This window comes from Prinia subflava, chromosome 16 (genome assembly GCF_021018805.1).
Source record: "Prinia subflava isolate CZ2003 ecotype Zambia chromosome 16, Cam_Psub_1.2, whole genome shotgun sequence".
Classification (NCBI taxonomy): Eukaryota; Metazoa; Chordata; class Aves; order Passeriformes; family Cisticolidae; genus Prinia; species Prinia subflava.
The window spans coordinates 11753149-11768077 of NC_086262.1; the positions used below are offsets into that span (position 1 = coordinate 11753149).

A 14929-nucleotide genomic window follows, 5' to 3' on the forward strand; every position below is an offset into this window, starting at 1 on the left:
CTAATGCTGACACAAAAAGGGACATCTGGACCCTGGAGGTGTGACCTGTGCTCTAGCATACGCTGGGCTCATGTGCTCACCCTGGGGACTGCCCAGGCTGCTCTTGCTCTTGTCCTGAGAGTGGTGGGATGTGTTGGTCTCACCCAAAGGGACTGATGGCTGTGCAGCATCCCCCTCCCCTGGACTGAGGGCTGGGCTCAGGCGTCATGGGGAACAATCATTTCTGATCTGCTGAAGCTCCAGCTGTGACCTGCCACAGGAAAATCATCTCAGAGCCAGCCAGGAAGGTGCTGTGAGCTTCTGGCATCCGCTGCCATCACTACCTGGGGTGCTCAGTGACAGAGTGACCCCAAAGTCAGGTCCTTCTCCAGGGACACCTGATGCATTTGTGGCGTGAGTGAGGCAGCAGCTGTTCTCCCTCGTTGCCCGGGTTGGGGGGCTGAGGTCCCGGAGCCCCCCTTTCCCCATCAGGAGTGCTTTTGACAGACAGACCTCCCTCCTCCCTCCCTGCTCCGCACGCAGCCATCCTCCACTCAAGGCAAACCTTTCCTTCAGCCTCTCTCCTCACGTCCCCAGCTCTCCCCGGCAGCAGGTGGGTGCCCACCCCTCCGTGCCGGCCATCGTTTCCCCGCTCCCCCTTCGCCCTCCCCGGCGCCGGAGACAGCGCGACCGAAAGTGTCGGAGCGGGGAGCGCATAGCAACAGGCTCTGGGATGAAGCAGGTTCGGCAGCAGCATCTCCGGAAGGTGAGAGCCGGGAGCGGGGATGTCCCAGGGGTAAGAGCAGGGTAGCGGGGGTACCCCCGGCAGGTGACAGCCAGAGCGAGGGTACCCCAGGGTGGGAGAGGGAGCGAGGATAACCCCGGGCTGGGAGCAGGGAGAGGGGGAGTCGTGCCTATCGCCCGCATCCCATCCTCGGGAGCCTTCGTGGGCAGCCAGCAGGGATTAGTGGGATGTTAGGGAATCGTGTTCGTGCGCGGGGCCAAAGCGAGATCGTGGGCAGCGGGACGGGGCATTTCGTGCCCACCGCTCCTCCTGAGCGGGAGGCACCGCTGCCCGCCCACCGCTCCCCTGGCAGCAGGTGCTGCCGGCGCTGGGTGACTCATGTTGTGTCTGGCCGGGCGTCGTGGGTGGCACCGGGGGCAGAGCCGGCTCCCCGCAGCCTGGCACCCCGGGGACGCCGCTCTCAGCAGCCCCGGGGACTGCCCGGGCTCGGGGTCCCTCCCGCGGGGTGAGCGCAGGGGGCTGCGCAGTGCCTTTCCCACCTCGGATTGCCTCCTCATCCTCCTCCGCAGGATCTAAAGGGGTTTGGGTGATGTGGGTTCAGGGCAGAGCTGGCAGAACTACACACTCTTTTTACATCCTGCTGGAAACCCTTTTAAACCCAGTTGTCAGGCTTTCCCACCCTAGGCTCCCCACTTTGCTCTTAGCAGTCTGAGTTCCCATTTCCCCCCACGGGGACTGAGTCCTTCCTCTGGAGACACGGTGGAGCAGGGTGGCAGATTGGGGACTGAGTCCTTCCTCCGGGGACACGGTGGAGCAGGGTGGGCAGATTGGGGACTGAGTCCTTCCTCCGGGGACACGGTGGAGCAGGGTGGCAGAGATGGTGTCAGCCACAACTCCACCGTGGGGATGTGCTGCTGCTGAATGGGTCAGCCCTTCCTGGAGCATCCCAGGCAGTGACCCAGGGCTGGGAGCCTCTTCAGTTACGCCCTGTGCCAAACCATGCCCATTGAACACAGGGCAGGCTGACTCTGCTGAGATGAATGAAAACCCAGGAGAGTTTCATCCGTGCCAGGAAATTCCAAGGATATTGGGAAATGACGTAAAAAACCCAGCAGTATCCTGGTGACAGCCAGCAGCCCCTGACAGCCTATTTCTCCACTCTTGTTTGGAGGCATCGTTTGGCTCTTCTCTTTCTTCCTCTTTCCTACAAATTGCTTTTCCAGATGGCTTTGTGACTGCAAGATCCATTAGAAGTGGTCTTTGCCCCTTCCAATGCCTGACTTGATGCTTGTGACCTCTTTAGCATTTATTCAGGAGTTCATTTAGTCCCATGGTGATCAGCTGGGATGGAAAGCAGATGTCTCTGGAGTTATTTTCCCCATTCCCAGTGCTGCTCAGAGCCCTCTGTCCTTCGTTACCCAAAAATACTGGTGCTGAGTTCCAGATGGAGGAGCTGGTGCTCACAGCCCCCTTGGGACCACTGTGCCCAATGCTGTTGGCTTTTTTGGGCTTGCCTGGAGTTGGTGGTGGCTGGGGAAGAGATGTGCCCATCCCCACTGCAGCACCCACCCAGGACCCTGACAGCCTCCTCTTCCTCTCATTGTGATCCACTTCCCATTGGTGAACTGGAGTTTTAAACCTTCCTATCAGACAGATTTTAGACATATGGAAACACCTCTTGATTAGAGAAGAACTTTCTCAGGCTCTAAGGATTTCAGGTTGGTTTTTGCATAATAGTATTTCCAGAAGAGCTGAGTGGTTGTTTTCATTTATTTGATTATTTTCTTTAGGGTTTATTTGGTAGAAATGGACTAAATCCCACTGCAGCCAGTGGTGGGAGCCATGGTTCCTGCTGCTCCCTCCCATACCTGGCCAGGGTGCTGAGCAGCATCTGCCTACCTGAGCCACTGCCCTCCTCTGCCTGCCACAAACGGCCTCAGAACATCCCCAGTGTTTTCAGATGAAAAACCACAAACATTTGTATTTCTGCATCCTCCTTACACTTTGGACATTGCTGTAATGAGTTTGCTTCAGCCTCAGCCATCTCCATCCTCCCTGTGCTGGCTCCATCATCACTTGCTCCCTCTCATGGCATCGGCTGTGATCTCGGGCTGGGGTCACCCAGGGTCAGTTCAGCCCTTTAAGGGGCTCTTCCTCACCATAGCAATGCTTTATTTACTTCACTTTCTAAGTGATATTTCATTTGAATTAATTTTTATGCTTTTGGAAGATTTTTTTCTCTCAGAGATTAACAAGCAATTCCAACTAATCTGAAGTGACTCACACTTTAGAGACTCTCTGTGCTCAGATCTGCAGGGGAGAAATCTGGTGCTGGGTGGCATTTCTCTTGCTCAAAGGCTGTGATCCATGCACAAAACATTGACAAAATAACCCCACAATGCCAGCTTGAATGGAGACAAAATAGGATGAAAACATACCTTTGATCTGGCTGGAGTTTTTCACTCAGATACAGCTGAGTTTTTGGTTGAAGTAAATTGGTTTAGAGAAAATAATTAGCACAGAGCCATTTACTTACAGACCTGAGCTCTTATCTTTGCAGAGACTAAAGTGCTTTTTCTTCTCGGTGACCTTTGCTTTGCTGACTTCTTTGGGAGCATCTTTTGGTGAATAATGGAAAGTGGTGCTGTGTTCAAAGAGGCTGTGGTTGCCAAGGGAGCTGTTAGTCCCCATCTGTTTATAACTGCGAGACGGGAGCCCTGCTGAAGGATGGCAGCTGACAGTGGAAAGCACTAGAGCAATACTGTAGCACTGGAGCCCTTCAGCTGCTGCTGAAAAAGAGAATTCCTGTTATGACAGAGGCTGAAAGAGAGCATTAATCCTAAAAAAAACCCCTCGAGAATCAAGCTGGTGTGTGAGATTTCCAGCAGTCAGAAGAAGGGAGGTGTGCTTCCCTCTGTGATTTGGGACAAAAATGGGTTGGAAGCCTTAAATATTGTGCTTTGTAATTAATATCAAGACAGGAAAATAGGCCAGTTTTTCTGTGAATTCTATGGAAAGGTTGGGACTTGGGGGAATTTTGAACATTGCAGTCAGGGAGCTGCCTTTGTGTGTGTTTTCTAGAAGCATCCCTGACCTATATCTCCTCATCTTGCCCAATGGGGACAACTGTCATTGTCCTTTAGGTTTATCTGACATTTGAGTGGTCTCTGCTTTCTGCTCTGGGGTCCTAAATTTGAGCTGTAGAGCTCCAGATAAAGATATTAACAAGAGGGGCAGTCATTACTGAGACACAAGTGACAAACTACATCCCATGGCCCTTGACATGGTGACTGAGATGGGGACCAGGCATTTTACAGTTTAGAAAAGGCCCCATTGGTTCCTTTCATTTCCTGTTGTTGCCTCTGTGTTGATTTCTGTGCTACATCTCGTGGACAGGCACTCGCATGTAATGAGATCTTGCAGCTCTACCTGTGCCCTCCTGCAGGTGTTTAGGATTCAGACAGAGATGCAGGAATTAGGCAACAGGATTTAATGATCTCCAGCATCCCTGCTTGCTGGTTTTCTGTGATTCAAACCTGGAAAACAAGAGCTTCCCAGCCCGTGTGATGGACTGGGGGGTATTGTTTTGCAGGGGAAGACCCAACTGTGATGGCCCCTGCCTGGCAGGGATCTTTGTGAATACAGGTTTTAGCTGCTGAAATCTTTGGGAGGGAGTGCAGAGCATCCTGTCAATCCCCTGCAAGCACAGACAGCTGTGGGTCACACACTGTGTGTGCTGGGCTAATTAGCAGGCACAGCCATGGCCTGGAGGTGTTGCTAAACCACAGAGCTGTGCTGAACAACTGCAGGAGGGCTGCCAGGTGGGGAGGGTTTTATAGCAGCACTATTACATTTGGGTCATATTTTGACTTGTCAGCCTGTGTTTTTCCAACTTTTTTCTGGCCCTTGCTTTGTGATGGTGGCATCCAGCAGGGATGGACTCTTCACAGAGGATTTTGGTGTAACAGCTTTGCTGGAGCTGTACATTTCAGGCTGGCTCTGGGAAGAGTTTGCCCTTGTGCTGTCTCTCGAGGTGTTTGTGCCCCAGGTGGGAATGGGGAGGAGTTTGTGTTTGGTGCCTTTGGGCTGTGAGCAGCGTGTCTGCAGTGCCAGCAGCTGGGGGTTTGGGGTGCACCCTGCGCGGGGTGGGAGCTGGCAGCCCTCTCCTTCAGCATCGTGGCTCGGTGTCTCCATGGGAACCAGCAGCAGGAGCATCCTCCAGTCCAGCAGGAGAGGAGAGGGAGAGGGCTGCCACCTTCCCTGAGGCCGTGAAAGGGCAGCACTGAGCTCTGATCACCAGCCAGCTCTGGCCTCCTGGGGTCTGCTGCAGGCTCTGGGCACCAGTGCACACCGGTACAGGAGACCTGCAACTCCTGCTGGCTGATCCCCCCAAACCTGGGGCCCTCTCCCTCAACCACACACCATGAGTTTGTTCCCTATGAGTATGAACAAGGACAGGGAGATGGCTGCTTTTTTTCTTCAGAGGGCCCAAGAAGGGAAGGTTTCCAAGTGGGCTCGTCCTGCCCAGGTCCTTGTACCTTGTCAGCAGGGACACCAGAATCCTCCTGTGCCTCAATACAAACATGATCAACTCCCATGCCAGGGAACAGCAACACAAGGTGGCACAGGGACAGGATCCTCATTCCACCTCTTTGTGCTGCCTGGTTTTGCTGTGGGTTTCTCTGTGATGGGATTTCAGCTCTTGAGTCAGTGGGGATGCCTTTCCTGCTCTCCTGAGGTAAGAAAATTAGGGAAATTCAGACTGGAAACCCCACTGCAAACCCAAATGGGTTGCAGGACTCGCACTTCCACTTGCAGAGCTGAGATAGTGGGGAGGAAAGGAATGGGTTAATGCCCTGCCTGTGCTGCATTGATCCAGAGCACATTAGGAATTCTGGAAGGAGGTTTCTCATCTCTCAGCAAGGACAACTGGGAGTATCACTAAATTCCCACAGTGCAGGCTTTTGGCAGTTGGAAAAGTGTGAAAAATGCACAGAGCCATTAATGGCAGCCGGCCGAGTGCCTGGCATGGCAGCACACACAGGGCTGGGTGTCACGCTCCCTGGCATGCCTCAGTGGTTCTCCTGCTGTCCTCATGCCCACATTCTGCAGGAGATCCAGAAAGTTTATTGTGGCCCCCTGAAAGGATGTCTTTGGAACCTGGGTTTGTGAGTTGGGTCCTGGTGAACCTTCCCAGAAAGAACTGGGGCAACCCTACCTTTCCCAGGGGAGCTCTGGCCGTGTGGGATTGCTTTTATCCCTTTGATTTGCTCAGGAGCAGAGCAGGGCATTGGCTGAGGTGGGGAACAGAGAGCTGCTGGGACAGTGTTCCCAAGGGAGAAGTGTCAGTGCTGTGGCTTGGGGTCGGAAATTCACTTGTGAATTCTTGGCACTTCTTCCCTCTTTCCCATTCTTCATTCTCTGCTTTTATTCCTTGCTCAACCCCTTTCTACCCTCTCCCATACCCTGGCCCCTCACTCAGCCAGTGACACCAGATCTCCTGGTAAGCCCCAGCAGCCAGGATGGGGACCTGGGCTCCGAGTGCCCAGAAGACAGAGGGAACTGGACAGGGCGCCTGGATTTCCTCCTCTCCTGCATCGGATACTGCGTGGGCCTCGGAAACGTCTGGAGGTTCCCCTACAGGGCTTACACCAATGGAGGAGGTACTTGGGCATCCTTTGGAGCAGTCAGTCTCCCACCCACTGACTTGGCCTGATAGAATATCCCTGAAGAAACATCCCCTCCCATTCCTGGGGCTGGAAAGTAGCACTTGTTGTGGGGTGAAACCTCCTGCTGCCCTCCCCATGTTTGTTTAGGGCTTTGACCACCTGTGTCCATGAGTGGGAAGGACTTGCAAGCCCATCTCTGTGTTCCTGGCCTTGGACAAACCCCCGTCTCCATGGTGAACCAAACACCAGCTCTCCTGGTGTCCACTTCCTTCTCGGTCTGGTGTCCTCCAGGACTCAGCAGGGTCATTGAACACTTCCCAGCTGTAAAAATGAACCTTTTGCAATGCAAGAGCCCCAAATGTTGGCTCAACTCCTCCCAGAGCAATAATAACTGGAGAATTTCATGGTGATGTGAAAGATTCAAAGTGAAAAGAGGGTTGGGAGCAGAGGGGAAGCACAGCACCAGGTGAATCACAGCCCCTTTCTCCTGCACTAACAGTGAGCTGTTGCTCCTCCCTGTCTTCCTGATTTTGATGTAGATCCCTCAGAGCCACACATATTGAATGAGCTTTATTCCGTGTCACAGTTGGGCTTTAGGTGTTTGTTCTGTATTACTTCCAGGATATATTTTTTTCTTCTTCTTGCAGGAGCTTTTTTGGTTCCTTACTTCATCATGCTGGCCATCTGTGGGATCCCCATCTTCTTCATGGAGCTGTCACTTGGCCAGTTCTCCAGCCTAGGGCCACTTGCTGTCTGGAAGATAAGCCCTCTCTTTAAAGGTGCGTGAGTGAAGTCCAGAGCCTCTGAGGGACCCCTGCAAGAGCTCTCTGATGAGGACATGCACCACCAGCAGCATCCCATGATCCTCAAAGCTCTTGTTAGAATCAAGAGAAGCTGGGGGAAAATGTGGCAGGCTGGAATTTTGAGTTAGCTGTTTTAGTAGCTGCAGGATATGCATGAGATTGGTCAGTCTTTGAGAGCTCTGGATGGCATGACCAGCATTAGAAATGGTATGAAGATTATTAAGCCATCTATTGTACAAAATAGAGCATGAAAGCTAAGCAATACCTGTTAAAAACAGAGGTAAGAATAAAGTATTAATAAAAAAAAAAGTTCAAATCAAATACTTTTATTCTTAACATTAAGCTGATGTAAGTTTTTTGTATGAGGCAATAGATCATCAATACAGAGAAGGCATGTCCAGATGTTATAATGGCAATAAGAGGCTCCCCCAGCAGGTGAACCTTGGACTGGTTGATCATTAGGCTGCTGAGGTGCAGTGTCTGACCCTCCTTTTGGATGTGCTTTGCTCTGCTCCAGCTCACTCCTTCTTTACCCTCTCCTTCCTTCAGGCGTTGGCATGGGCACGATCCTCATCGTCTCCTTGGTGGCCATTTACTACAATATGATCATTGCTTACGTTCTCTTCTACCTCTTTGCATCCCTCACAAGCGACTTGCCCTGGCAGCACTGTGGCAACTGGTGGAACACCGACCTGTGCCTGGACCACCACGTCATCAAGGCGGGGAACAGCACCCTGCCCGCCAACATCAGCAACACCGTCAGCCCCAGCGAGGAGTACTGGAGGTAACCAGGCCAGCCCGGGCGTGGGGAGGTGGTTGGTGCCTCCTCAGAGAGAGGGTGGGGATGGCATGAGGGGTGAAGGATCTGCATGTCTCACAGCACAGATGCTGCAGGTATCACTCATGGTTGGGGGTGTGGGCTCGTGTGCTCAGCTCTGGGTGACAACTCAGTTTAGCCACTGGGATGTGGGAGGTGTCCGTGTTCCAGCACTGCTTTGTTGGCCTGGAGATATGCTAGACTAAAATGCATCCCACGTCTGGAATGGCTGGGAAATTGCTCTCAAGATACTGGGCACCTCTTCTAGGCTCTTTAATACATGGTGGAGAAAACACCCCAACTGTTCCTGCTTGCTTGGCAAGGAGCTGCCAGTGCCTGTGATTGTTGATGAGGTTATTTTGCAGCAGAGGCATTTCTAAGGTCAGAGGGCCTGTGGAAGAAGGCAGCCCATGGCTGCTCACCAGCGGCTCTCCTTCCTCCCTAGCCGGTATGTCCTGCACATCCAAGGAAGCTCGGGGATTGGGGATCCTGGGAGGATCCGCTGGAACCTGTGTCTGTGCCTGCTCCTTTCCTGGACTATTGTTTATCTGTGCATCCTTAAGGGAGTCAAATCCTCTGGCAAGGTAAGGGCTGGCTGCACTCCTCTCGGGGGGAACTACAGCAATGCTCACCAGTGCATGTGACTGCACCTCTGGGAAAGTGAGACCCACAAACACAATCCACTGGGTGTAAGATATTTTGGGGATGTCTTGCACACTCAGAAACTAGCAAGGCTGGCACTGCTGCAGCCCAAGGACCCCAGGGTGATGTGTCCCACCCTAGGGACAGGGCATGGGGGCAGCGCTCATATTCTCATTCCCAGCTCTCCCAGCTGGCTCTGCTCTCCCACAGGTTGTGTACTTCACTGCCACCTTCCCATACCTCATCCTGGTGATGCTTCTCATTCGTGGCGTGACGCTGGAGGGGGCCTGGAAGGGGATCCAGTTTTACCTCACACCACAGTTTGATCACTTGCTGTCTTCCAAGATGAGTAGAATGTTGTGCAATTTGTTCAAGACATAAAAATGAACCTTCCCCTGCCACCTCCTAAATCCAACAGAGGCAGTTCCTTTGCTCAGGTGTCTTTTCTGGCCACACCCTAACCTAAAGCTCTCTTGGTTGCTCCTAGACCAAAAATCTTTGTCCCACACCTTGTCTGGGCCACTATTCCCATGTGTCTCCACCCCACACGTGTGTTTATGGCTCTGCATGGGTGGGATGGTCCCCTGAGTACCAGTACCATGGGCAGGAACATCCCAGCCCCTGTGATGGGCTGATGGGTGCCCGTGGTGGATTTGACTGTTTATTGTTCTCAAGGAATCCCAGCATGTGGAGTGGTCAGCAGTGGTGGTCATCAAGAGACCATCCAGTTTTACAAGGGCGTTTAATGCCACATTGGGCTGGCCCTAAAACATTCCTATTAACCCTTCCATTAATCAGCTGATCCACTGAGTGGTGACTGTTAACAAGGCTGTTAACAAATTGGCTGTGCCTGCTTGGAGTGCTGGGGTAGTTGTGCCCAGGGCTCTGGGGAAGCAGATTTAGAATGCCATATTCTTCTTGTGGAGGTTTCCAAACCTCTGCTTCTTCCCCCAGGTGTGGATCGAGGCAGCCCTGCAGATTTTCTACTCCCTTGGGGTGGGCTTTGGAGGCCTCCTTACCTTTGCCTCGTACAACACCTTCCATCAGAATATCTACAGGTGGGAATCAGCTGCTGTCTTGTAAAAATTATGGGGTGGAGGGAGCCATGAAAACCTGAGCTGGTGGGTTCAAAGCCAGCAGAAGCACATGGTGCAGCACAGTCACCTTGCTCTGGTCCTTGCACTGAGGGGATACGTGGCAGTCTGTACAGACTTGAGAGGAATAGAGGGATCTGTGGGAAAAGAAATCTCCTAAGCACCAAGGCAGAGCACCAAACACAGAAGTTTTGGGCAGTAGGTGAAGAAAGCTGAGGGTATTTGGGGCTGGAGTTGTGCATGTGTGCCCTGTTCCCAGCATCCAGTGTAGTTCACCGAAAGCGATGGGTGTAGGATGTTTGGTCTGATCCCATCCACAGGGGACAGAAAGCTTAGGAGGAATCCCAGTAATGTCCATGAAATATAGACTCCTTTTGACCCTGGAAAGCACTTGCCATGAGAGGCCCTGAAGGGCAGTCCCTGGGTCACCTTACTGTGGTACCGGGGCTGGCAATGCCACCGTGCACTGGTGTGGGAAGGAACGAGCGTGCTCAGAGCATCTTCTTCCTTCTCTGTAGGGACACCTTCATAGTGACCCTGGGCAATGCCATCACCAGCATCCTGGCAGGGTTTGCCATCTTCTCCGTTTTGGGATACATGTCCCAGGAGCTTGGGGTCCCTGTTAACCAAGTAGCAAAAGCAGGTGAGGCCAAATGAAGATGTTTTCCCCTTCCCCCTCTGCCTCTGCATGCTGAGGAGCAATCCCTTCCAGGATGGAAGGCACCTGATGGGGTCAGCATGAGGGATGAAGGTGGATGCTTAGATGGCCAGGGGGAGGGAAGGGGGCAGACAAATTCCTGTGGTGTAAATATTGAATAACAAACGATGTCTGATGAAGGTCTGAGCAAGGAGCTGGCTGTTTCTCCACCCTCTGCCCCAGGACCTGTCTTGCCAGAGTCCTGGCAAGTCTCTGCCATGGTGCTGCTCTGCTGAGCTCTCCTCTCTTCCATCCCCCCATGCCCAGCTCTGTCACCACCTTTTCACCCTGCTGTCCTTTGCCTCCCCTAGGTCCTGGTCTGGCATTTGTGGTGTACCCCCAGGCCATGACAATGCTCCCCCTTTCTCCATTCTGGTCATTCCTGTTCTTCTTCATGCTGTTAACCTTGGGCCTGGACAGCCAGGTAAGGACAGAGCCCACGGAGACAGCCATGGACTCCAGGCAGCCTGAGGGCTCAGGGGACCCTCTCCTCCTGTGCATGCAGTTTGCATTTATGGAGACCATCGTTACGGCAGTGACAGATGAGTTCCCCTACTACCTGCGGCCAAAGAAAGCTTCCTTCTCAGCTGTCATCTGCATCGCCCTCTTCCTGATGGGGCTCATCCTCACAACAGAGGTATGGGTGTGGGAGGGATGGATCCATTGTGAGGACCAACCAGGGACTCATTTTAGAGAGAACTTAGGTCAGGGGCCAAGTTTTCACATGTGTATTCATGTCAGATAACCAGGTGAAATAGAGACTAGTCTGGGCTTCCAGAAGGTGTGAGGAACAGTGTTATTCCCATCCCTACACCAACCCCATAAGGAGACTGATGTCTCTTGAGGCTGCTGACTGCTGTCCTGCCCAGGGTCCCCAAAAGTCACGGGTGGAGGTTTATTGGGATGGTCTTGGAGATGCTGGCCTCTGTGCTTTGTCTCCACAGGGTGGGATGTACTGGCTGGTCCTACTGGATGACTACAGTGCTGGCTTTGGTCTCATGGTGGTGGTGATCACTACCTGCCTTGTGGTGACACGTGTCTATGGTAAGGGTCTCCACAGGGGCACAGGGAAGGATGTGCTGTCTGTATGAAGAGGGGGATTTAAAGGGAGCAGTAGGGAAACCAACAGCCTCACAGTGGAGCATGGGACTCCACTCCCAGAACCTTTTTCTTCCTGGCTATCACTTGATTCACCTCTCCAAAGACACATTATGGTGCTGAGCCTGGGTCCCACTCCTGCATCTCCCAGATGGGTGGGGAGACACTGCTGCCAAGGATACAGACTGCTGCTTGTGATCAGGGCAGGGCAGCCTGGTACAGGCACAGGGCTCTGGGGGAGGGATCAAAACTTCTGAGTCTCTCTCCCTCCTGCAGGAATGAAGAGGTTCTGTCGAGATATCCACATGATGCTGGGATTCAAACCAGGGCCCTATTTCAGAGCTTGCTGGATGATCCTATCCCCGGCAACAATGATGGTAACTGCTCAGCTTGAGCTGCTGGATGGTGCTGGAAAACCATGGTGGTGCCAGCATCCCTGGGTGACCTCCCAGCATGATAAGTTACTCTGCTGCCATCTCCTGCCCCAGAGACCATCCTTCTGCTGGGAGGTGTCCATCATCTCCAGGCCTTTTTTGATCATGACACCTCTGGGATGACCTCACTTTCTTCCCATCCCACAGGCTCTGCTGGTGTATAACATTGTCAAGTACCAGCCTTCTGAGTATGGCAATTACCGCTTCCCCACCTGGGCAGAGGTCTTGGGCATCCTCATGGGAGTGCTCTCCTGCCTGATGATCCCCATGGGCATGGTGGTGGCTGTGCTTCAAGAAGAAGGGACGCTGTGGGAGGTAGGAGGAGCTGGGGCCTGACACCGCTGGGGAGCACCCCAGAAATATGCAGCAGTGAGCACAAGTCCCTGCCTAGTCAGTATTCTCTGGAACTTTCTGTGTCCTCTCTCCTGGAAGTGTGTGTCCCCATTCCATCTCGCTGCCCGTGGGGCGTAAGAGATGGCACATCCCAAAATATTTCCAGCAGTGCTGCTTCCCATGATGCCAGGCAGGTACTGAGTAAAACTGCCCAAGGGGCAGCCCAGTGTGCATTCACACTCCAAAACAAGCCTGCTGTGCCCTGTGAGGAAGCACATTGTCCCCAGCATGGGGCGGCCACGGGCACCTGGGACTTTGCACCCACTTGGCAAGAGCAATGACACAGCAAGGCAGGCAGCTGCCAGACTGTGCAGGCAGCCCAGATGGGATCCCTGCACTGAAAGGCTCCTCTCAGGAGTGAGTTACAGAGCTGCTGGCTGCTCACAGCTTTCCCAGCCCTTCACTGCTCTCACCAGGCTGTTAAAAGCAGAGGAGCAGAGCTTGATGCCCTCTCCAGGTAGCAATCCTCTGCTGTAGCACTTGATGGCTGTGACCTGGCTTGACACAGCATGGCCAGGAGCCACCTTGGCCAAGGCTAACCCTTGTCTGAGTGGCTCTAACCCCACAGCACAGGGCTGTAGCCCTGCAATAGCCCCTCGCTCCTGCAAGCCCTCACCACCAACTCCCACAGCCCATGACACCTCCCCACCCCACAGCAAGACACTTATACAAAACCACCTTCCCAAAAGGTTTTAGGATGAGCATTTGACCCCATCCCATCCCCACTGGGTTTTTTTCAGTCCCTGGGGGCCAGCAGGGCACTGGGGGCGGTGGGTGAGCTGCAGGGTGGGGTGCTGCCTGGGGAGGGTGCAGGGTGCTCCCTCTGGCTGTCCCTCACAGCGAGTGCAGCAAGCCAGCCGGCCGGCCATGGACTGGGGCCCGTCCCTGGAGGAGAACCGCACCGGCGTGTACGTGGCCAGCTTGGCTGGCAGCCAGTCCCCCAAGCCCCTGATGGTCCACATGAGGAAATACGGGGGCATCACCAGCTACGAGAACACGGCCATCGAGGTGGACCGGGAGATGGAGGAGGAGGACGAGGAAGAGTCCATGATATGAGGGGACCCAGTGTCTCATGGGCTGGGTGGGAGCTCACCTCCCGTTTTGCACAGGTTGCACTGCAGCACTTCAGGACAGCTTGGTGGAGTCTTTCAAGGAGTAGTCAGGAGCTGCTGACCCTGCCAGGTTCCTCATCAGCACCCTGGCCCTGCCAGGACAGAGCTGCTGCCTGTCCTGGTGCCCCTGATGTGTTTCTGTTCCGTGTGACAAACTGTGTGCTGCGTCCATGTGTTTGTGTGACAGTGTCTGGTTGAAGTATCAGGGCTGTTCCCCTCCCACCCACAACCCCAGCCCTGCTGTCGCCTCTCAGGGATGTCCACGGTGGAGGGATGTCCAGGCTGCAGGAGGTGCGGAGGAGGAGAAGGAGCTCTTGTGTATTGATCTGTTCTCTGTTTGTCTGTATTTGACTCCAATAACCCATAAACACATGTGAGAGAATCTGTAACAGCCTCCATGCCCCAAGGACAGCGTGTGCCAGAGTGCTCTGATCCCGCAGAGGTATTTCAGCAAAACCAGCACAAATCAGTGTCCTCCTAATTTAACTGAATAAATAAGCAGTTAAAAACAAGTAGAAGAATAAAAGAAAAGGCTTTATAAACCAACCAGGCTGTAGATCCCCCAAGGACCTTCGTGGGTCAGGGTGGCTCTTCCCTGCAGTGCCTGGGAAGTGTTAGGGTGACTTGAATGAAGAGATGGTGTAACCTCTCCCTCATGTGTGCAGGAGGTCAGGGACAGGTTTCAGCTTTACCCAGTGTCCAAGGAGGACCTGTGACTATTGCCAAGGGACATCCAAGGTGTGGCCCCAGCCCTGAGTGCTGCTTTTTCCTGTTTCAGTGTCTATGTGTGATTTTGGAGTAGATCAGCCCATGCCCCACCTCCTGCTGATGCTGCTGGCCTGAAGGTCTTGGTAAACTCCTGGATGGGGCAGTTTGGACCTGATGCTGCCAGTCTCCATTATCCCAGTGTCATGTGTGCCTTCTGCCATGTGACACCATGTTACCAGTAACAGTGCTGTGTGACACAGTCCCTGCCTGGGTTATCTGGGTTATCTGTCTTCAGCATGTAAGAAAGACACACCTAGGGGAGCTTCCAGGGCTTCCCAAGAACATCTAGAGGGGCACAGCTCCTCCTGGTCTTTTTTCTGCTATATCTTTGTCCTGGTAAAAGACAAGACCATAGGACAAACAGAAAAATTAGGGTCTACGTCTGGATTGTGGATGTGCTCCTGGTGCACTGGGTCCAGCACTGTGGCCTGAGACTTCAGGATGAATTCTGTCAGGAGGCTGCAGTCTTCCTCTTTCCCTGCAGTACAGGAGATTTAATTATTGCCTTTACCCCTCCAAGAGCGTAGGATCAGCTGCTACACCTTCTCCTCCTGCCTGCTCACCTCCTCTTGCCCAGGGATGCTGAGCTCATTTCTGGATGGCTGTGCCCTTCCTCCCTCCTGCAGGACCACTGATGGCTCTCCCCATCCTCCCCACTGTACCCCACCCTGGCTGCAG

At 53.5% G+C, this 14929-nt stretch overlaps 1 protein-coding gene across 1 annotated transcript; it reads left to right on the forward strand.

Moving 5' to 3' along the window:
• Positions 1-712: 712 nt before the first annotated feature.
• On the forward strand, positions 713-13427 carry SLC6A7 (solute carrier family 6 member 7). The gene is made up of 14 exons (XM_063413167.1): positions 713-745; positions 6207-6387; positions 7041-7172; positions 7746-7980; positions 8459-8597; positions 8866-8998; positions 9608-9713; positions 10268-10392; positions 10758-10870; positions 10952-11083; positions 11391-11490; positions 11821-11921; positions 12126-12293; positions 13212-13427. Exons 1-14 carry the CDS (start codon positions 713-715, stop codon positions 13425-13427), a joined length of 1914 nt encoding a protein of 637 aa, XP_063269237.1.
• Positions 13428-14929: the final 1502 nt, after the last annotated feature.